Source organism: Podarcis muralis, chromosome 5, assembly GCF_964188315.1.
Source record: "Podarcis muralis chromosome 5, rPodMur119.hap1.1, whole genome shotgun sequence".
Classification (NCBI taxonomy): Eukaryota; Metazoa; Chordata; class Lepidosauria; order Squamata; family Lacertidae; genus Podarcis; species Podarcis muralis.
In genome coordinates, this window is record NC_135659.1 from 26,793,898 (window position 1) to 26,817,131 (window position 23,234).

The 23,234-nt window shown below is 42.0% G+C and overlaps 2 protein-coding genes across 2 annotated transcripts in view; one reads left to right on the plus strand and one right to left on the minus strand.

The window, feature by feature from the left end:
- Positions 1 to 1,863: 1,863 nt before the first annotated feature.
- Positions 1,864 to 13,856, minus strand: F3 (coagulation factor III, tissue factor). Its single transcript, XM_028732733.2, has 6 exons — positions 13,211 to 13,856; positions 9,939 to 10,053; positions 8,001 to 8,188; positions 5,669 to 5,853; positions 3,934 to 4,093; positions 1,864 to 2,919 (listed from the first exon to the last, which is right to left on the minus strand). The coding sequence occupies exons 1-6, from the start codon at positions 13,287 to 13,289 to the stop codon at positions 2,774 to 2,776; spliced, it is 873 nt and encodes a 290-aa protein (XP_028588566.2). The 5' UTR covers positions 13,290 to 13,856; the 3' UTR covers positions 1,864 to 2,773.
- A 1,673-nt stretch (positions 13,857 to 15,529) lies between these two features.
- The window catches only part of SLC44A3 (solute carrier family 44 member 3), a 99,749-nt gene continuing 92,044 nt past the window's right edge, over positions 15,530 to 23,234 (plus strand). Inside the window, exon 1 of the mRNA XM_077928454.1 lies at positions 15,530 to 15,686. The gene's annotated coding sequence lies outside the window, so the exon portion shown is untranslated. The remainder of the gene's footprint in view (positions 15,687 to 23,234) is intronic.

A 23,234-nucleotide genomic window follows, 5' to 3' on the forward strand; every position in this document is an offset into this window, starting at 1 on the left:
TGTGAAATTTGAATCCCCTCAACCAAATCAAAACTATTTGGTCTAATGGCATTTTTTGTACCATGCGCCTGTTGAACTGGTCATCACTTCAGCATCAGGATTATGAGGCAGGTGAGGGATTTAAGGAACAGAAATGCAGTAGCCTGGTAATCTTGAATTTTTTGTGTGTGAGAGAGGTTTGTGCACCGCCATAAGCTCTTTGTCCTAAATGGTCACATGAGCCATGTTCCAACTTAAGCTCATAATCACGTTCTTTTCATTATATGCATTTTGGCAGCAGCCTGTCTGTCATCTACTGTGCTAGTGACACACTAATTAAACTCTGCTGCTCCTAAACAAGGTTTTAGATTTATATGAATGCCAACATGGCAGCAACAATTAGTTACAGTATTTAACACACCCAAGGAAATAGAAAGTTCAGCATTGCAAAACATAGGTATAAAATAGCTTGTTTAGGGTGTTTTGTATCAACAGTGCAAGGATATGCTGTTAGTGCATTGCTTCCTCTTCTTCATCTTCAGGCACGTAATGCTTTGTCACATCTCTGTAAACAGCCTTAAACTACTACTGGTTTTGCAACTTAGGCCCATCTTGCACCCTGTGTTCCTTCTATAACTAGTGCAAAGCCTCAGTTGGTCTGATGTCCCATTCAGTCAATGGCACTATGGTAGCAAGAATCATAGCAGTGTTCTTGTAATTTGGCAACCCTGCAAAGAATTTGACTTTGTTCCTCAAGGCCATGGAGCACACACACTCAATGCCCAATATTTACAGCAGTGCTGTAAACCGCAGTGGCCATTGGATTGTCCTGTTGGTGACAGTATAGTTAGTAGAGAAGAACTACTGACTCCTATGGAGAAACCACTACTGATTCAGGGTGTAAGCAGGGAGCAAAGCTTGTGTCCATTTGTTTTTAGTGTGGGGTGACTGGCAGGTTATTAGCGCAGCTGGAAAATCTGCTTTTAAAAAATCTGGGTAGGACTGGACGTGTCCCTCGTCAAGGAGAGATCTGTGGCTGGATGAACTTTGACTTTGGCCTGACTTTGTTTAAGGCTGCTTCCTTTGGCATTTTATTGTTGGTGCTCTATAAATTTTTATTGCAGGGTAGTTAAGGTTTGGGGAACTGTTCCTTTGGGTCAGATGTACTAGGCTTAAAAGGGGAGGGATTGTCAGTGGGAGGAACTGGGGAAGAGCTGTTCCACTTTGCACTCTCTTTTTTTGCTCTAGAAATAATTTGTAAATATACACGTCTGTTTGCCTGTACATGATTTCTCCCGATCTCTGTGGTGTCCCCTGCTGCACCTCAGGTTGGTGCTGCTTCAGTGCCAAAAGCAGAGCTGGCTCATAGTGCAAGGATATAGAATCACAGAGCTGCAAAGGACCACAAGGGTCCTCTAGTCCAACTCCCTGCAATGCTGGAATCTCAACACGGGATTCCCCATCCAATTTGAAACCTTACTGGACCCTGCTTAGCTTTACAAATGTGCCAGCAGTTTTATTGTTGCACCACTAAAAAAGGGAGACTGTACCTAAAATCCATCTGTTAATCATATCACAGCCAGGTTTGTTATTTTGGTTCTGTTCTATTTTCTATTTTAATTATATGTGCTTCTATCCAATGCTAGTCCTACTCTTGGAAGTTAATGGACATGATTAACTTCAGTTCATTAATTTCAGTAGGTCTACCCAGAGTAGAAATAGACTTGTATACAACCCATGCATTTCCACAGTAAGCCTGCAAGTGGAGCCATTGTTGAGATTAAATGTACAGTAATGAGTACGGTAGTTTATTGGCATGCCGCTAAGCCATAATCATTTAGCATCTAGCGATGACAAACCCTCCCTCCATTCAAGAAACAAGAATTTTCCATTATTCCCATTTACCTTTATTTCTGTAAAAATTAGATATAATAAGTTAGTGCAATATATACAAAAATAAACACCCATTCATAAAAATCATAAATATAACATTGATTGTACGTAGTAACACAAAGAATCTCAAATTACATCAACTTTGTTTATAGACATACGCCACTTTAAATAGTTAATTTTGTCTCTGTCCAGCAGTTAATAAGCAGTATAAATTTAAAGTGCTAAATCCTGATACATAACAGGTATGATATCCTGTACGTATACAGTTATTTCAAGGTGGATGCCGATAAAGTTGGTCATCAACTTTGGGGAACTTCAAAGTCAGTTTCAGAACTTTCAAACTTTACAGCACGTACCTGGATCTGGAACATTCTAATGTTTTATATTGATTCACACCGTAACGCATTATATAAAGTCTGGCAAGAGTGTAAAACCCTTACCTTACACTTACAGCATCTTATAACCCGTACCAGCTAATGTACCCAGAACCACAGTTCTAAATATACACCCAAAGTGCAAAAGAAGCAGTAGTATTTTCACCATATCTGTCAGTTAATGCATTTTAAAACAAGTTATCACAGTTGCTGCCAAATAAAACAGGTTTTTAAAATAGTGTTTTAACTATAAATGTTTCACAGAAACAACAAACGCCCCTTGATTGAAGGGTCTGTGGTCATTGCTTCCACAGGTAGGAGAATTTCTTATGGAGTTATAAAATCGTAGAATTGTAGTATTGGAAGGAACCACAAGGGTTATCTAGTCCAACCCCCTGCAATGCAGAAATCTTTTGCCCAACATGGGGCTTGAACCCACAACTCTGAGATTAAGAGTCTCATGCTCTACCGACTGAGCTGTCACCTTTGCAGCAATAACGCCGATTTGTCTTTAGTGTTTCTCCCCCTTATGCATTTAGGGGCACGCTCTCTTTTTTTGTTGCTGCAGGCTTTGATCTTGTGCATTTATATGCAACCACGGATAAAATAATAATTAGAGCGATGACTCCAACCGCAACAGCTGCTATTATAAGAATTACTTCTAATTCAAGACCTGGAGAAGAAGAAAAAAAGACACAAAGTCAGTTCAAGGACATGCTTTTCACCCAACAGCTACTAGCTATGTTTTCAGAATAAAACTAATCTGGATTCCAAACCTGAAATATGTTGAGCTGTTTCTCCTGAAGGCTAAAATCTTAAGAGTCCTAAGCAGGGCATCACATTAGTTTAATTATGTGTCTGCAACAATCATATATAAAGCAGGGCTGGTGTTTTAACATGGGATACACAATGTGGTCAATGGAACTGAACCCTTCTCTAACATAGCTCCCTATGTTTGTTGCTTAAACCAAGCAGCCTGCATTATTCGTGCGACGTCTAATTGGTCTGTGGTCCTCAAAAAAGCCCACATCCCTTTAATGTGGAATCAGTCCTTCTGCCAAGCATGATGTATTTTTTATTATACCACTTCATACTTAAACAAACAAACAACATAGATTTGCTCCAATGCAGGACTCATAAGTTGGTTAGAACCCACTTACACGTTCAGAACAATGATGTGATACAGCCCTTCAAGGACTTCCAGGTCCTCCACATTTAAGGCTTCAACCATATGCACATTGACATGGCAGCCAAGTTTGACTGGGATATGCTTCTGATTAAAGCTTACAAAGAATTGTGCTACATAGTTAACATATGTATGCCTTAGATGTTTTGCATTGGGAAATATATATGCCACAAAATTCCATACTGAGTGATAAAGTTCTCCTGGGCTGGTGATACTTCTGGATATGAATTTGGCTCTTAGGGGGAAAAGTGGACAATCCTTGTGAAAGAAAGTGACCAGATGAAAACACAATTTTGGGAAAGGAAACTACTTCTGACTATCTGCAGTGCCAACTTTGCAGCAGCAAGAAATAGGTAAAAACAGTGTATGCACCTAGAGATCACTGGGCAACAGCTTTCACAGAAAGCGGTCTAAACTGAAATCCATCAGCAAGGGCTTAAAGTAATTTGATAGGAATGATTTATATACCAAAGGCTAAGTTTGTGGTGTCATGATACATACCATCCAGCTCGTCTCTTCTAACACTAGTACATTTTACACTGCTTTTTTGACTGCTACGGTCTGTTGAGCGTGACGGAACAGTAGCTTGAACATAGAAGCAGTAGTTCTTCTCTTTGTCGATATGGATTTCAAAGAGGTTGCTTTTTGTGTTTTCCTGTTTCTACAATCAGAAAAAAAAAGTATTTGAAGATGTATTTGCAAGTAATTAGTTCTTCACACTGAATACAGATTATGCAAGTCCAAAGTACATAGTAAGTTAAAGGCTCAAAGGAGAAAAAGTACTTTCATCTTAATAGTCATATCATTAAATTAAATAAAAAGTGGTTGTAGGAGCAGGAAGTTAATAGCTGTATGCTGCTGGTGGTTGGTAACTGCTGAATTTTGTTGTACTGGATTTTGTTTAAACTGATTGTTTCATTGTAAATTGAACTGTATGTGCATTTGTTACTAATGAAGGTAGCCTTGGAAACACCATTTTCTTGAAAGCAGCTTTCGACATATTTCAAATACTTAAATATACTAGGTTAAGATAAAGATAGATCGGTTTGTAAATGTATAACAAATTTAAGGAAGAGTATTAGCATCAGCCTCTACTTTTAAGTACCTAACCTTAACCTTTTTGCAATATGAAAAAGGTTAATACTTAATACGGATTAAAATTTTAACATCAAAAACAAAAGAAGATAAATGTATGTTAACTTTGGTCTCCTTTAACTTTTATGCAAAGGCATAAACTTTATGGATTAAATAATAGAGTTTGCAGGGTTATACCATTCAAATACAATATCAGGGCATGATAAAATATGAAATAAGCTAAAAGCAGCAGCTCTGCAAAAGTAGCGTCCAAATAAAAACAGACCAATACTAATCTGAAAGTCTGTAAAGATAAGAAGCTATTTACTTAGGGCTAGAAAGGCATAATAAGAACCTAAAAAAATCCCTGCTGGCACCCATTTAGTCCTGCATTCTTTTCTAAGCTTATATCTATGAGAAACGCAAAAGCAGAACCTCTCCCCCACTTTGAGATTTCCAGCAACAGGCATTCAAAGGCATACTGCCTCCAACTGCAGAGGAAGAACATAGCCTTATCCTCCAGGAATTTATCTGGCCATATTTTAAAGCCATCCAAGTCAAGGGTCATCACTACCTCTTGCGGGAGCAAATTCCACCATAATAGGCACCAGGAAAACTTATTTTCCTGCGAAGTATGAACAGGCCAGGGCTGAACTGATACTACCCTTGCTGGTGCCTTTCCCGGGAAAGTCAGAGGCTCACTATGTCAGGTTCCTACTGGAAGACCGGACAAAAGCTAGAACGTTGGCAGTGGCAAAGTTTTTATCGGTGGTTGCAAGAACAAATGAGCCCTATATTCCAAACAAAGTGCTTGATTAACCTGGAGGTAGGCTGTATGAACTCTGTATTGATATGTAATGTTTTGTTGGGTCTCTGGACCGTAATAAAGATAGTAGTAGTTGTAGTAGTATTTTGGGACAGCATTCCAAAAATTAGGGTGCTGCCGCTGAAAGCCCCTTATTCAATAGCACCACACTTCAGATGGCTGGGGGACCTGGAGAAGAGCCTCCGACGAGAATATTAAAGTACTGAACTCTTTTTAAGGCTATAGTTCATTTCTTTTAAGTAGAAATTTAGTTTAGATTGCCAACTTGTCCTTTGTACTTATTATAAACATTAAGGAAATTAAAGACTTGAAAAGAGATTGAAAACAGATGCTCACCTTTCCTGTACTTTGATCTTTCCAATAGTACAGTGTGTATTCTAGATCATCTTTGAATATGTCCCTAATACTTCGAAAGCTTCCATTTCCTTCAAATCTGTAAGGCGTTAGAGGATCTGCTATCTCCACTTTCAAAGTGTTCTCTTTTTGTTCAAAACTTTTGATTGTTGGCACGCCAATCTCAGCTAAAAGAGAAGTGGTTTTTGCACTGATTAAAAATCAACTCCAAGCAGGGTTTTTAAAAATTTAATAATTTTTATTAATTTTTCTGTTTTACTATTTCAAATAAACATTATACAAACTTTAAAATATCCAGTGACTTCCCTGCTTCTCTTTCCATGGTTCATTTTGGTATACATCCCTGCATATTTTACTGTAACCATTCAAATCAATTTTCCACTTTTACATCCATCAAGGATTATTTACTCTGTTGAATTTATTTTAATGCTGCCAGCGTTTTCAGCTGTATAGTTATTTTCCATATACTCAAAAAATGTTTTTCAATCTTCTTTAAACATATGTTCTTCTTGCTCTCTTTTTATGTATGTTAGATCTGCAAGTTGTGCATATTCTGTCAACTTAAGCTGCCAATAGTCTTTAGTTACCTCGCTCACTTTCCATTTTGGGGCTAAGAAAACACGGGCCTCAATTGTTACATACATAAATAACCTTTTCTAGCACCTGGGAATTTCAGTCCGGGTTATCCCCAGCAGAAAGGACTTCCTAGCGTAAAGTTACCAGATGTCCCTGTTTCCCAGGAACAGTCCCCAGATTTACAAATCACTCCCCTGACAAAATCCATCTATTTAGTAGGAAGTTGAAAAGTGACCCCAGATTCATTGAAAAAAATCTGGTAACCTTATCCTAGCGGGTTTTATTACCAAAGATCCACAGTAAGCTTTCAGGACTGTGCTGTAAAGCTTTGCTGTGCTATATTCTGATGGCATAATTAAGGAGATGACTTAGGGGAGGCCTAAGCTCAACAACTCTGGCTTCCAAAAAAAATCTCAACAACTTTCGCTTCCTAAAAAAAGTTGAACAACTCTGGTCAATCCAATGGGTAGATCACTGCCAGCTTTTTTTATAGTGGGAGTAGATCGCAGTTTCTTGGTAGTTGGACAGCCCTGACTTAGGGCATCATAGAGAAGGGCAAGGGGGAAACCTTTTTCAGCTTGAGGGCCACACTTTCTCATAGGCAGCCTTCCAGGGGCCACATGCCAGTGGAGCAGGCAGAGCAATTTAAACAGTATTCATTTTTCACAGTAGGCCACATTTCAGCTACACAAAAATAAAAGGTTTCTACATGTCCACCTCTCCCATTCAGGAAAGTGAGAAGCATGATCAGAATTGAAGGACACATTTTCACCAGGCAAAATCACCTGGGGGTACAAAGCAGAGCTGGTGTGGGGCCTGGGAGAATCTGCAGTTAGGTCTAAAGGGTGACATTTGGTCGCTGGGCCTGAGGTTCCCCACTCCTGTCACAAAACCTGACCTGAAGACTGATTTGCTTGCCGTACAAGCACTTACAATGCGGTGCACCACAGTGTGCCATATATCATGATGTTATTAGTAACAACAGAAAGAGAGAAATGAAAGGCGACACTGTTTGGCGTCTTAGGTATGGAAGGGAGATCTTGGCTATGTCTCCTCGCTCCATGGGCCCAGCATGTTGGTTGGCATGCCTGTCTGCGTAAGAACCAATGTACATCAACAAGAATCCTACAATACAAACTCTGCAAGCTATGGTACAAAACGCAGGACCAAAATGGTATCCCAGGTAGGATGGTCTAGTGAGAAAGCACACGTTATACGGCCACTTACGTGAGTTAGTATCTCAGCATTATTTAAACAATATGTGTGCTGTGAGAGCATTGCCAGTTTAATTGAAGCGGAGGAGGGGGAAGAGGTTTAATCTTTCCCTCTGCTGCGCCATTTTTCCTATCAATGGTGCTACATATGGAGATAAGAGGTACAGGGTGGTCCTCAGTTTTTCTCACCATGGTGCAAGCAGCAGCCGCAGCAAAGGAAAAGGCAATTTTGACTGGAGGAATGGTGCAGAGGAAGCATTCTCACCATTGCTGCTCCCAGTCAAATTAGCCTTGCCTTCCTACAGCTGCATTTAATGCATGGATTTCCTGCACAACTAATGTTTTGTTCCTTAACCGTCAATTTCAGGACTGCATAGCAGACAGATAGGATGCCTTCTCTATATAAACTTTCATACGGGTCTGGTGCACGGACAAGTATCTCAACACTTTGTAAGACTTAGAATCTGTATGCAGAGACCCATGCTGTGAAAACAACAAAGAAGAGCTAATATTTGTTTACTTACTTTGGGCGTAAGGTATGAACTCTGAAGACACTTCATAAGGTGGGATATCAAAATCATCAGGGTCCCTGTTTGGCACTTCAGAATATATGCGAGCAACGTAGACATCTTTTACATCCTTCAGCGCATTTGTAACGTCGCATTCAGTTGCTGAAGTGTGAATGCATATTTTCTTCCGAACTAATCGGTCCCTGTAAAGATCAAGAGCATACTGCATTAGCTAATATTTCATAGAATGAAAATATTTCACTATAATGAAGTTTGCCTGTTTTGTGTTTTGTAAACAGGCCCAATCAAATTAACAAAACCAGCTGTGAGCTTGTCTGTGTCTGTTAATATGCCATGAAGAGTATAATTAGGGAGATAAAAAGTTTCATGCCTGTGAATTAATAGGAAATAGCCACTTCCAATAACTTTACTTATAGGGCAACTTTGTTAATTAAAACACAGTAGGCAGCAGGAAAATGCATAGCTTTGATATCTTTGTTGATACTGGAACATAGGGAGCTGCCTTATACCAAGTCCGGCTAACAGTCCATCTAGCTCAGTATTTGTCAACAATGATTGCTGGCAGCTTTCCAGGGTGTCAGACAGGTGATGTTCTCAGATCTACCTGGAAATACCAGGATCTGACTTTCAAATGCAAACCATGTACTCTCCACTGAGCTATCATCCCTGCCTGAATTGTTAATCATTAACAACCTTAGTGTAATTCCTAGATATTACACATAACTAAGTATGAAATTTCATATTAGCAATGACAGGTAGCTTACTACAAAGGTCTGAAGTAAGTGCAGCACAGTATTTATCAAAATTAGATCATTTCCCCCCAGAAACACCATGTTGATCATGAAACAGTTATTTTACATAAGGCACAATTCTGGGCAACCATTTTTTTTATTTCAGTGGGGAATATACCAGTGTGTTAAGTGGCAATACCTGGCTAACTGCAGTAATATCAGAATGTACACCTCATCACTGCCAAAAGTTAGCAGCAGAAAGCGCCCCCATACAGTCCTTGTCAGATACAAAGTACAATGCTATTTACATCAGTATTGTCTGACCAGTTCTCTTTGCTTAAAAACAAAACAAAAGCAGCACCCAAAGTAATCTTTTTAAAACTTATCAAACTTCATCATCTCCCTTTGTTTAGCTGATCTAGTGGAGAAGAAAAACAGTGTCTCCCAAGGCACTTTGAAACTCATGCAGAGTCTAGAACAAGGTTGGGCAACCTGTGGCCTTCAAGGTGTTGTTTGACTCCAACTCCCCATCAGCCGCAGCCAGTATGGCCAATAGTCAGGGATGATGGCAACTGTAGTCCAGCAACATCTGGCAGGCCACAGGTTTCCCACTCCTGGTCTAATATTAGCAGTTGTACCCAGTTCTGCTGCTGGAATTCCATAATTCGGTTACGTTAGAGCATGCATAACTTACTCGCAGCACAGTGAATATTACACAGATCAGCGATAGACTGGCACAAAGCTACTACAATTACCAAATGGTAGACTTTCCTCCTTGTGCAAGCACTCTTGTTAAAGCTAATCCCATGTAAACTGCTTTTTTTGCCTTGTAGGCAACAGAAGGATGTGGAGAGAAAAAGAAATTAACAGTCTACTTAGGAACAAATTCTACTTAATATGCAAACAGACTAATTAGGCCTCGTGGTAATCAGGAGAAGAGGGACACAATTCAAGCCTGTGTAGCTGATATATTTTTTAAATGGGGGACTAGAAAGCTTCAGATCTCAAGTCTTCGTTCTCAAATCTGCTTTTAACTGTGGCTTTGCTTTTGCTGGGGGGGGGGGGTGAAGGGTGGTAAGAGAATGAATTAAACTACAGCCGCATGCAAAGTCAGTGAAACCAATTGTTCTTACTTTCAAATAACTACACTGAGACCAGGCTAGACGTGTGGTAGCAATCTCCATGTTTATGTTCAACTTACCCATCTATTTCAACTGTATAAAAATAGTTGACTGGCTTGGGCTCCCATTGTAGTATTGTCTTAAAATTGATGGATGACCAGGTAATGTTGACTGCTTTCATTACTTCTGAGTTGCCTTTAAAAGTAGAAATAGAACAAGGATTAGTCAGGCAATATATGGCTTACCCCATGGCCTGCAGTTCTTTGTGTGCAACAAATGCGTAAGGGTTTAACTACAAAATGTATCAGTTTATCAGTTTCATGGCCACTCACAAAGCTTATAGATGGCACCAAGAGTCCCAATCTCTCTCGCATGACTAGTTTCCAGGGTTGGACAGGAGTGACTGTTAAGTCAGTCTAAATCTGCATGGTCGATATGCCCAAAATATCTAAGTATTGCCATAGTCCTTTTACTGGATGACAACTTCCACAGGGCAGTGTCCAATGCTTCCATACTGCTGCCACAAGAGATTTGTGCTGGCAAAAGAGAACCTCCCCTCCTCTCCAAGCCCCAACCCTGGCATGCCCTCAAAATCAGCTCTGGAGAAGGTTTTGGAGAGCGTGTGGGAGAAGAAAAGAAAAAGGGTGTGATGTTGTGCCAGAAGAACCCATAGTCCCCCGCCATTGGCCATTCTAACTGGGCTGATGGGAACTGGGAGCCAACACCAGGAGGGCCACGGGTTTCTCATTTCTGACCTGATCTGAGATTTTGGCAGAGGAAAATGCGGACTCACACTCTCATTGTATTTATTCATGGAGAGTTTGTCTTATAAGTGGCTGGATGTATGGAGCCTCCAGCTGTTGGGAAGAAACAATGGGAGAGGGGTATTGACTTCATGCCCAGTTTGTGAGCTTCGCTGTAGTATCGGATTGGCCACTATGGGGAACAGGATGGTAGTCCCAATGGACCTTAGCAAAATAACCCTTTTTCAATGCTGAATATGCAGAGAAGGTTCATTTACTTATGCTCCACTTCCAGACAGATTTCTTTTCTATTCGGGGACATTTATATGCTCCTCACAGCCGCAGCTTCACAACATTGTTTATTATTCTGGGAACAGTCTGTAATTTTCCTCAAGCTTTAAACCCATTCTAATGCTCGACAATAATGTTTTATTAAGAGGGTTCCCAAGCTTCAGAAGCAATAATTTAGATTTTGGTCATTAAAAACTGGCAGATTACATTCAGCTATATGGGCCATCAATCTTTTTTTTGTTATGCATGCTTCCATTCTTGTTGAAAAACAAATTGCAAGAAAAGTAATTCTACAAACTAAAACTATACATAAACTGAATTCTGTTTACAATGAGCATGTACAATGAGTAGTATATCCACTTAACAATAATTCTTTATAGAATAGATGTATCAATACCCAAATTAGAAAATTAAATAAAAACAAACATATACACTATTCAGAAAATGAAGAGGAAGGTATTAGGAGGTAATGATCAAGTTTAAGTGTTTTGTACTGGGGTTTTTTAATGTTGTGAATTGCTATGTAATTAAGAACAAAAAAACTCAGGTTTAGAGAACTGGCAGGAATTGTATCCTAATACGCTTATTAGATCCAGCTAAAGACGACAACACTGTGACCTAATTAGCTAGCTTTAGAAAGTGAGGCAAGACAGTACAGATATTTTGTCAATAAAATTGTTGCAACTAACAGTGCAAATTGTTTAAAATATTGATCTTGAATATTTATTTCAAGACTTACAATATTAAGATTTCACTAATCATTTCTAGACAAACCCATTATAACAAAAACAGCTCAAAATGTCCACTTCTGAGGCGTCCAACAATCATTTCATAATTCCAGTCTGTGTCTGTGATGTATGATGTATACAATTAATAATTCCATGAAATTTCCAAAAATTCCACATTCCACTGTCTGTTCTGAACAATACATTTATTTTATAGGACAGTACCCCAGTACATCCGCTCCCGTGATATCCACAAGAACCAAATTCACACATCACATAGAACTAGACAAATACAGTGCCATTAAGCCACAGAATCGCCAAATGATTTCAGGTAGAAAATGGTCTTGTAGAAAAAAGTTGGGAAATGGGGTGGAGGAAGATGTCTAGCACAGGTGCTTATTGTGGGATCAGTGCTGCTAATGCATGCATATTTTATACGTGACATTAGCATCAAAATGCTAGCCCTTATTCCCCACTCCAACTGGATTTACCTTTTCCACACAATCCAATGAAATAAAAAACACCTGTGGCCAGTGACCCATTTACAATTTATGAATAATCTGTTTTGAGCCTCCATCGGAAATGCCTGAAAACCGGTGCCTCTTTGTTATTTTCCTTTTAAAGTTTCTACCAGGGAAACATTAATACTGAAAGGCTTGCATATCTACAAATGTTGTCCTTGAGCATCATGAACATCCCTCGTAATAACTTAAAGCGACTATATTTCGAAGCACAGCCAACACACTCCATACCTTTCACGCTATTTCATCCTCCCACTGTGGGAAGAGTAATCTTTTAGACAAAACCTAAGCTTAGTACCCAGGTAGCTCCGGCTTGGGAGGCTAGGACCCAAACCAATGGATTCAGGTTGCAAGAAAGGAGATTTGGACTAAACACCAAGAACAACTTTTTGACAGTAAGAGTTGTTCGACGGTGGAATGCACTCCCACAAGAATGGACTCTCCTTCCTTGGAGGTTTTTAAGCAAGAGATTGGACGGTCATCATGCCACGGATGCTTCGGTTGAAATTTGTGCCCAGGGTCCATCTCCTAGGGGCTGAGGTCCCTTCCGCCCTTATAAAATATTAGAGGCCCCCCTCCAAGTTGATGGGCACTGCCATTCAAATAGGTGTGCGTGTGCCCCATCATGTGATCGATTATGCGGGGCGCAGCTTACCTGGGCCCCCAAATATTTTATTCAAGTTGGCACCCCTGGATTCCTCCATTGCAGGGGGGTTGGATTAGATGACCCTGGTGGACCCTTCCAAATATAAGATCTGCATATAGGATTGTGGCTTCAGTCTGCCCAAACCAGAACAACAGAGCGCACCCCTTTAATGCACAACCCCCTCTGTCCGAGGTACTATAAACAAGCGGGAAGAAGATCGGCTGGAAAAACAGCGAAAAAAATTCTTCCACATGCTTATGCGAGTCCATGCACGCAAAAATCCAGCGGCGTCCCGGCTGGCTCCCTCGGCGGCGCAAGACTGCGCGCCCGCGCAACCCGGTGAGGCGAAGCGTTCCAGAAAAAGGAGAGCGAGCGAGAGAGCAAGAGCCAGAAGGCTGCGACGGTCTCGCGCCTTCCTCGACTCACCTGAGCTGAGGCGCGCCAGGTAGAGCAGCGCGCTGAGGAGAAGCAGCAGCGCCCGGCTGCTATTGGTGGCGCCCGCCATCCCTTCGAACGTCCGGCGAGAGGGGAGGAAAAAAACAAAAAACCGTTGCGCGACCGAAACGCGCGTGGTGTCCGTGTCGCGCGCGAGCAATAAACAATCAGGCGCGGAAGCGAGTTTCTCCTCACTCTCTTATAGTACCGGCTCCCCCCTCGGGAAAGTCCGGGGGTTAGACGGGGAGGGTTGGCTGGAGTGTGTTCTGCGTGAGTCAGCCGGTGGCTGGCTGGCTGTGATTCAGCTCCCACACCCCCGCGGCGCAGACGAGAGGGCCGCTCCTTCCTTCCCTGCCCCGCGCCGCGCGTAGGCCAGGTGAGGGTGAGGCCGCGAGCGAGGCTTCCCGCCTTTTTTCCCCTGCCCAGGTGCCTTGGCAAGGACGGGCGAAAAGGGAAAGAAAGCGCTGAGGGAGATTGGGAGGGGAGGGAAGCGAAGCAAAGCGGCGCCTCTTTTTTTTTGAGGGAAGAGAAGGAGAACTTCCGACTGAGGCCGGGCGCTTTGCCTAGCCTGGAGCAACCCGCCCCCTGTAGTTCCCCTTGAACAAGCTGCGAAGGACACGACCTCGGCGGCGCTATAGAAACGGGCGCGGCCACTCGACATCTTCTGCTTAGGCTGTCCTAAAATTAACTGGGGGGGAGGAGACATCTAGTCCAACCCTACCCTCCCTGATTTCTTCCCCTCAAATGGGTCCAGCACCCAGGGAGAATTTCTTTTCCATATGATTCCCCCCCCCCCTCCCTAGAGAGGCTTATGAATGAAACCTGTTGACCAGATATAGCGCAACTGAGTCTTTGGCATCAGGTATTTCGTTCATCCAGGGGCGCAGCGATAAAACTTGCTAGTGCAACTTGCGAAGCTAAGCAGGGGCCCAAAATGGTTTCACATCGGAGCGGGGACGGTGTGTTGAGATGATGAGGTTGTGCTAGATGACTTTTGGGGGTTCGTTCCATCTCTACAATTCTATGATTATGTGGATATGTGGATTTTTCTATGGTGGGCAAATCTGGATTCGATTATTTTTATTTCTTTTTAAATTCAATAAGAAATTGTATTATTATTATTATTATGGTCATTTTTCATACAGAAAGATTATTGACATAAACACATACAAAATGCAGAAATACTAATAAAGGGGGGGGACGACAAATGAAAGAATAAAATGAGAATGCAGAAGGGAGGGGGAAACCATAAAAGTATTTATATACTGTACTGCTATATCACAAAAAGTATCAAAAGCGGTACAAGGAAAGGGGGAAGAGTTTGGCATTTTGAGACCCATGATGTCATGTGGACACTGCGACAAGCTTGTATGCATGAGGAGCGCCAACCCCACAATAACAGTCACCTGGAAGTACCTGTACTTTCTCAGGACTCGCTCAAATGGTAATTTGGCTGTATGTACATAGGTGCTTCATTTCTTGCAGTATCTCCAAGCTGCAAAAAGCAGTAACTGAGGAATTTCTTGCTACTATACAGCCAGTTGGGATGCGGGTGGTGCTGTGGGTTAAATAACCACAGAGCCTAGGGCTTGCCGATCAGAAGGTTGGCAGTTTGAATCCCCGCGACGGGGTGAGCTCCAATTGCTCGGTCCCTGCTCCTGCTGTGCTAGCAGTTCGAAAGCATGAAGTGCAAGTAGATAAATAGGCATCACTCTGGCGGGAAGGTAAACGGCATTTCTGTGCACTGCTCTGGTTCGCCAGAAGCAGCTTAGTCATGTTGGCCACATGACCCGGAAGCTGTATGCTAGCTCCCTCGGCCAATAAAGCGAGATGAGTGCTGCAACCCCAGAGTCGGCCATGACTGGACCTAATGGTCAGGGGTCCCTTTACCTTTACCTTTTATGCAGCCAGTTAAAGTAGTGGAGGCTGACCTGATTCAGGCCATGGGCTGCAGTACCTGTTGGGCAAACCCTTGAAACTTCTTGCCAGTAAGGGCATGACTTCCCTATAGGGCTTTGTAAAGACAGCATTTATTTCATGGATTTGGGGGAGAAAAATCTGGCAGTATTGTTGGAAGGGACATACACTTGTTTGTGATTTTGTGCGAATAGATAGTAGGATGGTGCTGTTACCAGTGCTAAATTTGATTTGAATATAATAAAAAATGCAAACATGTAAGGTGTTATCTTTAAATATCAATGTCTGTGAATCTAGAAAAACTGCAGGTTTTTTTTAGCTGCACAAAACTATGAGATGTAATGGAAGATAAGTACAGTATCCGTTAAGCAGGCTAATTATGATGCAAATATTTTCTGTTTCAGTCCAGTACATAGGTGGCTTTTGAAATCCTATTGAACTTTGCTGAACTTTTCATTTCATATGGTGCCATTCCAGAAATAAAAGACCTCTGAGAAAGAAGTAGAGAGAATGTGAAGATTTCCAGCTGAATGTTCATTCAAAGAATTAGGTCTGTGAATTTATTTATTTATATAGAATACTTATATATTGCTTCATTAAAATAATGCCTTTAAAATAATGGAATAATCATTTTAGCTCGGCTGCTGCTAAAAAGATACATGGGTGTTTAAAATAATTATAGGAAGCTTCTTTAGATTCCAATCTAATAAAAAGTGAGTTAAGTAGAGTTAAGTAAAGTTTAATTACAGTATTGGTATGTGTGGGAGAAGAAAGGGAGACAGAGGTAGGGAAAAGATCTGCATTCTTGGTATATATTCTTCCAAGTGTTTGGTACATTCCTTTGAAGGCTCAGCACATTCTTTAATGTAAAATTATTTATAGTCACTTCAGCATCATTTTATGGGAAAGAAAACATTAATGGATCATGCCCAGTCAGTCTTGGTATGTGCTCTTATTTTACTGCTTTATAAATTCAGTTGTGCATAAAATTCTAATATAATCCCAATAAATGTAAATTTGAGATTAAATTTCAGTATGCTAGCTAAACACTGTCTGTGCTTTGCACTGCATTGCTCAATCAGAGTCTTGCCAAGAAATATTTTTAATACACTATGAATGCAAAATTGTCACTTAGTTGTTGTGAGATGTCAGTCTTTAGTTTACTTTAGGCTGTAAGTCAGTGGTAGAGCATCTGCTTTCCATGCAAACAGTCTCACATTCAATTCCTAGCAGCACTAGGTAGGGCTGGGAGAGACTCTTGACTGAAACCCTGGGGAGCTGCCAATCAGTATAGACAATATTGAGTTAGATGGCCCAATGGCCCAACTCTTTATAAGGTAGCTTACTATGTTTACTTCAGTTACCATGGCTGCTACAGGCAGGAAAACCTGTGTTGGGTTTGGCAACAATATATCGAGAGGTGATCAAACCTATGCCTAAAAATGGGCAAAGTCATGCCAAAGTCACATTTCAGTCTACCATCTTGAATCAAATTGGTGCCTGGCATCCAAATGTCCATGAAGTCCAGCACGCACACCCCAACTCATGCCTAGTATCTTGAGAGGCATCTGAACCTATGGCAAAAAACCAGGCAAAGTCACCACTTCAGTCTGTCATCTTGATTCAAAATGGCATGTGGAATCTAAATTGTATCAGAATTCACTGCCCCTGCCTTAGCGACCTTTGTGTTGAGTTTGGCAATGAGGCAAATTGAACCTATGCTGAAAAATGGGCAAAGCCACACCAAAGTGATTTTTCAGTGCACCATCTTAATTCAGAATGGTGGCTGTTGACCAAACATCAACAAACTTTGCCACCTCACTTCAATAACCTTGTGCCAAGTTTGGTGCCAATCTTCTGAAAGGCGGCAAAATATGTGCCCCAAAAATGTGAAGTCACAACATAACCATGTTTTGATCTGCCATCTTGATTCAAAGTAGTTCTCAGAATCCAAACAGTGATAAAGTCCACCAGCCCCACGTTGAGAACCCTCCAGCTAGTACACCCACATTACTTAATGTAATATAGTTGTATCAAGTTTTATGGACTCCTACGGGGTAGTCTTTGACATTGCCAATAATGTCCTCTTCCACATGCCTGTGCCACCCGAGCTGTGTATGGGAGTGCTGGTACTACTGCACTACCAGACCCATGTTACTGTAGTACAAAAAATTAGATCTGGGGCATTCTTTACCCACTGTCTGGAGCAGACCTTGACACTCAGTTTGAATTTTAAAACCTGATGCTAATTCCCCTCTTTCCTACACTCATAGCTAACTAGGAATGGTTTTGTTTTTTTAAAGTTGGGACTTCTGCCCCTGCCCCCAGTAGTCTTATGAGAGCAGGTCTACCTTTAACAGGGATGGTGACTTCTATGTGCTGTTAATGATTGATGAGTTCGGTTTCTTATTATTATAGCATCCAAACTCCCTCCAGCAGTGCAGTACAGTGGATCAAGGGTCTGGATTGCTCTTTTATTTTAGATAATGTAGTTAAGGCTGCAGTCCATAGCCTATCATGTACCAGTACAGATCCAAGTCAGCAACTATGCCTGAAGCCTAACTGAGCTAGGATTTATCAGTTTTAATGTCAGTGTAGACTTAATGTCAAAATGTGGCTAAAAACACAGAGGATAAAGCAGTTTTAAGGGGGGCCTTTCTGAACAACAGTGGAGGGACAGCTTATTCCTATTGTCTGATCCCTTACCTATATCATAGTCTTTGAGTGCTGTGTGTGCACCAGCAGAAAATACATACTGATTAACACAAAACGATTGGTGATTCATAGAATCATAGAATCATAGAGTTGGAAGAGACCACAAGGGCCATCGAGTCCGATCCCCTGCCAAGCAGGAAACAACCCCCTGCCAAGCAGGATTGAGTTAGGATAATGTGGCAAATATTCTGTGTTAATTATTTTTAAATGCAATGTTATGAACATGTGATGCAGTCACCCTTAGCCAAATTCCTACTACTATGTTGATTTCTGATTCTTTCCGCATACAAGATATACTGTAATAGTTAGCTATCGAAATCCAGGCAGCCCCACAGATAGAAACTGTTCAGGCCAGGACTTGCTCTTGTTTCTCCAATGATATAGTAATCATGAGTATGGATTGCTGGCACGATAAACTACATTCTCATAAACATTCCAGGTTTGACCATATACCGTAATAGTAAAGCATTCTTTAGTTGTGACTCGGAAATTGCTGACGTAACTCACAGATATGAAAGAGGAAATTGTCCGTCTCTCTCTCCTCTCTCTCTCTCTCTCTCTCTCTCTCTCTCTCTCTCTCTCTCTGAATGTTGTTCTTTATAACCTGCTTGTTACAACCATTCTGGAAAAGTGACAAGTGTGAACATGCCCAGCAAAATGTGTGTATATGTTAGGGGTAGTGTGAGTTGAGTGGTCTCTGTGCATAACCAGCCATTGTGCACATTCATCAGGCCTCATGGAGAATGTGTACATAAAATGCCTGAAATGATATGGCTTAGTTAATGCTAGCCTTTCTCTGTGTGACTGTGCACTTGTATATGAGATACCAAGAAGGAATTGTGGCACTGTAAACTTGCTTGGGGTGGATGAATCTGTCAATTTTGGCTTCTTTCAGTTTCTAATATTTCCAATCTTGAATCCAGTTCTTCATATTTCTGCAATAATCCGTGTGTTGTTGTTTTTTTAAAAAATCCTCATGAAAATTCACCAGCATTTAAGTGTAAATTTCTACTAAAAATCACATTTTTGTATGTATGCAGTTTTGAATGTTATCACATTTTTGCAAGCAAATCCCCCTAATCCAATGTGGTTTGTATGTAATTTTCACTAATACATGCATTTTTCTGTACACTTTCCCCTAATATATTCATTTTGTAGTCATTATGTAGATGGGCACTGCATCATGCATTCAGAGAAGTGCAAGTTCTGAATAATTATTGTGTTTTGGTTCACACATTGGTTCTGAAAGTGTGGATTAGGGATTTTCTCACTAAAATGGAACAGTCCAGTCCAACATACCTGTTCCATTATGCTAAATGTGCAAAGTAGGGCTATTGAGGGCAATGTGTCTGTATTTAAAGTTGGAGAGCAACAGTGATAGTAGAGACACTGGAAGAAATGGAGCAATGCCTTTTCTATTATTCTAGTTCATATATTGTCCTTCACCTATAAACCAGGCTGAGATGTGGAAAGTTTGTGCTTTTAGGTTTTTCAGAAATGTTTATAGGTATAGATAAACTGGAAATGTTGAAGGAATGATACAGAGGGAAAATAGGACAGATACCTAAAGTGATAGCCTTATCACTGTTTTAAAAATATTTCACTCATAGTGTGCTTCCCAAAGTAACATGCTACCCAAATGCTCATGGCACCAAACAAAATATTTATTCCACTGTTACAACCTGTAGTTTTCTCTCGTCAACCTTATGACTAATACAAAATAATCTGGTGCACACAAATAAAGACTCAGGAAAATAAATTGATGAAAGAAGCATTTTCTTTCTTCTAAAAGAATCCTGTAAAATGCTGTTTTCATGGAGACCATTTCAAAGGTTTACACACAGAATGGGAGTTTAAAGATACAGTACGCAGTCATGAAGGAAATAATCAACCCACATTGTGGTTTCTCCAACAGCTGTAATCTTGCTTGTGATTATTACTAATTGCTCTTTCAGTTTTACAAAAATAAAAATAGACGTGGTATCCCATAAATTACCCAAACATATCCACATTAATCTGTATACAGTTAGCCATTCTTCTAACTCTTTCCTAGCTACTTAGATACCTACTGAAAGAGAATAGCAGCTATTTGATCAAGCTTCTCCTGGCACCATGTTCCAATATTGTTTCCTATCTAGCCTCAACAATAAAAGGACAGGAATATAAAGAGACATTCAGAACAAGATTTCATGTGGTTTCTGACCACAAAGTTCCATCATGAGAATAAAAAAAGTAGAGTGATTATTTAGTCAAAGTCGGGAATACCAGCAAATATTAGTTATTTATTTTATATCGTACACTGTCAACATGCGTTTATATTCTCAGGGTGGCTAGCAGGGTAGAATCTACTATGAAGTCCACAGTTAGATGAAGATACATTTATTAGGACCAACCAAAAGTCACAAAAATGTGACAGAAGTCCTAATCAGGCAAGATGTTATGTGAAGCAGGAGGTAATGGAATGAGAAAAGAAGAAGAAAGGAAATACAACAGTTAGGCTAGATTTCATAGGCCTGAGAGCAAACCGATCTCATTGCTACAACTTCTAGCTTTATTTTTGTACTTCTGTTATTTTATTGTCTTTTCTCATTCTGTCACTCCTTGCTTTGAGTAACATCCTGACAGATGAAGTGTTCTAGAAAACTCAAATTTTCTATTTTCAAGTCCTATTTTTGTGACTTTTTGGTTGGTCATAATAAGAGTTGAATGGTTTGCCAATTTTGTTTCTCTCAGTTTCTCATTTTTCCAATCTGAGATTCAGTTCTAAATCACATTTCTGTAGCAATTTTGTGGTGGGATGATGAGCTGCTTGTGCGTAAAATGCAAGTCCCTCAGAGTTTGATCAGGTTTTCAAACCTCTGCCTGTGACGGAGCCCCTCCGGCATGGCTGCGTCAATCGCTAGTAGAATCCGAAAGTGGTTGCTTTCGGAAACGTTTCCAACATAAAAGCTCTTTCACGGAAACACGTCTTCTGGACTCTCTGCGTGACAGTTTCCGGCGAGGCGTGGGTGTCCCTATAGGAGGTCCTGAGACCTCTCCACTGTTTTCGCTGGAAACGTCTCTGAGCCACCCCTCCGACTCACTTTCCCTGGAAGTTCCTGCTCGCCCCCTACTGGTTCCCTCTTCAGCTGCTCCGTCTCTTTCAACCTGAGGGAGCCTTTGCACCTCCTGTCCTTCCGATGGCAGTTCCCTGACATCCACCTCCCCTCCAGGGCCCCCTTCACCCCCTCCCGTCTCCTCCCCTCCGGGCTGGGAGGAAGTAAAACCCCTGAAAGAACCTTCCTCATCGTCCGAAGTTTCGAACACTTCCCTCCACCTGCTACTGTCCCTCGTCTCTCGATACTCCTCGTCTTCGGAGTCTATTCCCTCTTCCAACTCCGACTCCGTGAATCCTTCCATTTCCTGTTCCTCGTCGGTGGTGCCGAAGTACTCCCTCCTAAACCTTTCTACCGGCTGTGGTTTCCTAGGGAATCTTTGGTGGAACGTTTCTGTTAAAACCTCGTCATTGACCTCCCCTGCAGTCACCCAGGTGTTTTCTGACTCCGGTTCCCCTTCCCACGCCACCAAATACTCTACCTGATTTCCCTTCCACCTGGAATCGAGGATTTCCGCTACATGGTTGCTGCGTTCCCTCTCTTCCAAGGCTGGTCCCCTGACGTGCTCCCCTTCACGTCCCCCCCTGTATGGTGACAGTAACGACCTGTGGAACACTGGGTGCAATTTCATGTGGTTGGGTAACCGGAGTTTGAAAGCCACCGGGTTGACCTGCTGAATGACCTCAAAGGGTCCCAATCTTCTGGGCCTCAATTTCTTACAACCCCCTTTGAACGGCAACCCTTGGGTTGACAGCCACACTTGATCCCCCACCCTTATGGTTTCACCTTCCCTTCTGTTCTTGTCTGCCTGCTTCTTATATTGTGCCTTGGCCCTTTCTAAGTTGAGCTGGAGCTGATGATGGATCGCTTCCATCTCTTCTACAAAATGTTCAGCCGCTGGAACGCTCCATCTCTCCCCTCCCTCCCCTGGAAATGCCCTGGGGTGACACCCGTAATTAGCCAAAAAGGGGCTCATCCCTGTGGACACATTCTCCGCATTATTGTAGGCAAATTCTGCCAGCGCCAACTTTTCGACCCAATCGTTCTCTCTGTCATTGACATAACACCTCAGATATTGTTGAAGAATGCCATTTGCTCTTTCCGCCTGCCCGTTGGTTTCAGGGTGCCGGGCCGTTGAAAAATTGACTTCCACGTGCAGCAAGCTCATGAGCTTCCTCCAGAACCTGGAAGTAAATTGTTTGCCGCGGTCCGAGATCACCCTCAAGGGAGCCCCGTGCAACCTAAAGATGTGTTCTACAAACAACTTCGCTGTTTCTTCCGCTGTGACTGCATGTGAGCATGCTACAAAGTGGCACATCTTTGTTAACAGGTCTACTACTACCATGATGGCTGTTTTCCCCTTGGACTTCGGCAGATCCGTCATAAAATCTATTGATACCGCTTCCCAAGGCCGTTCTGGTGTGGGTAATGGTTCTAATAACCCTGCCGGCGCCCGTCTTTCCCCTTTGGCTCGCTGACATTGGTCACACCCTCTTACATACTCCCTTACATCTTCCCTCACCTTGGGCCACCAGAATTCCCTGGTAACCAACCACATGGTCTTGTGTTGCCCAAAATGTCCCGCCGTGGGGCTATCGTGCAACTGCTTGAGTACTCTCCCCCTCAATTCACCTTCGGGTATATACAGTGCCCCTTTGTAATACAATGCCCCATTTCTTTCCTCAAAACCTTCGGGGCTCTCGCCCTCCCCCCTGAGTCCTCTGAGCTTATCCTGGGCATATTCATCATTTTCCGTTTCCTCTACCAGTTCTCGTTGCCCCACCAGCGCCGCCCCACACACCCAGCGGTCCTCAGGGATGACATGTCTCTCTTCAATCGCCCCCTCCCCCTCCCAATACTCTGGTTTGCGTGAGAGAGCGTCCGCCCTGACGTTTTCTGGACCTGGCACATAACAAATTTCAAAGTTGAATTTAGAGAATTCCTGTGCCCATCTCACTTGTCGTTGGTTGAGCACTCGAGCTGTTCTCCAATACTCTAAATTCTTGTGGTCGGTGCACACTTGCACCTTGTGTTGCGCCCCAATTAATAAATGTCTCCACCTCCGGAACGCTTCGTGAATGGCAAGTAGTTCCCTGTCATACACCGTGTAGTTCCTCTCGGATTTATTCAGCTTCCGCGAGAAGAAGGCACACGGTCTCCACTCTGACATACTCCTCCCCGGTTGAAGAAGTACCGCCCCTACCGCCCGGTCGGACGCATCGATTTCCACTCTCATGGGTTTTCGTAAATCCACATGCAGAAGTTGTTCTTCCGAGGCGAAAGCCCTT

Bases quoted from the DNA above. Each gene is read 5' to 3' on its own strand.
- F3 (XM_028732733.2), bottom strand. From the start codon at position 13,289: ATGGCGGGCGCCACCAATAGCAGCCGGGCGCTGCTGCTTCTCCTCAGC. The intron at 5,854-8,000 runs GTAAGTAAACAA...CTTCTCTTTTAG, and splicing joins GTTCATACCTTACGCCCAAA to CTGAGATTGGCGTGCCAACA. The intron at 4,094-5,668 runs GTGAGCATCTGT...TTCTGATTGTAG, and splicing joins AAGATCAAAGTACAGGAAAG to AAACAGGAAAACACAAAAAG.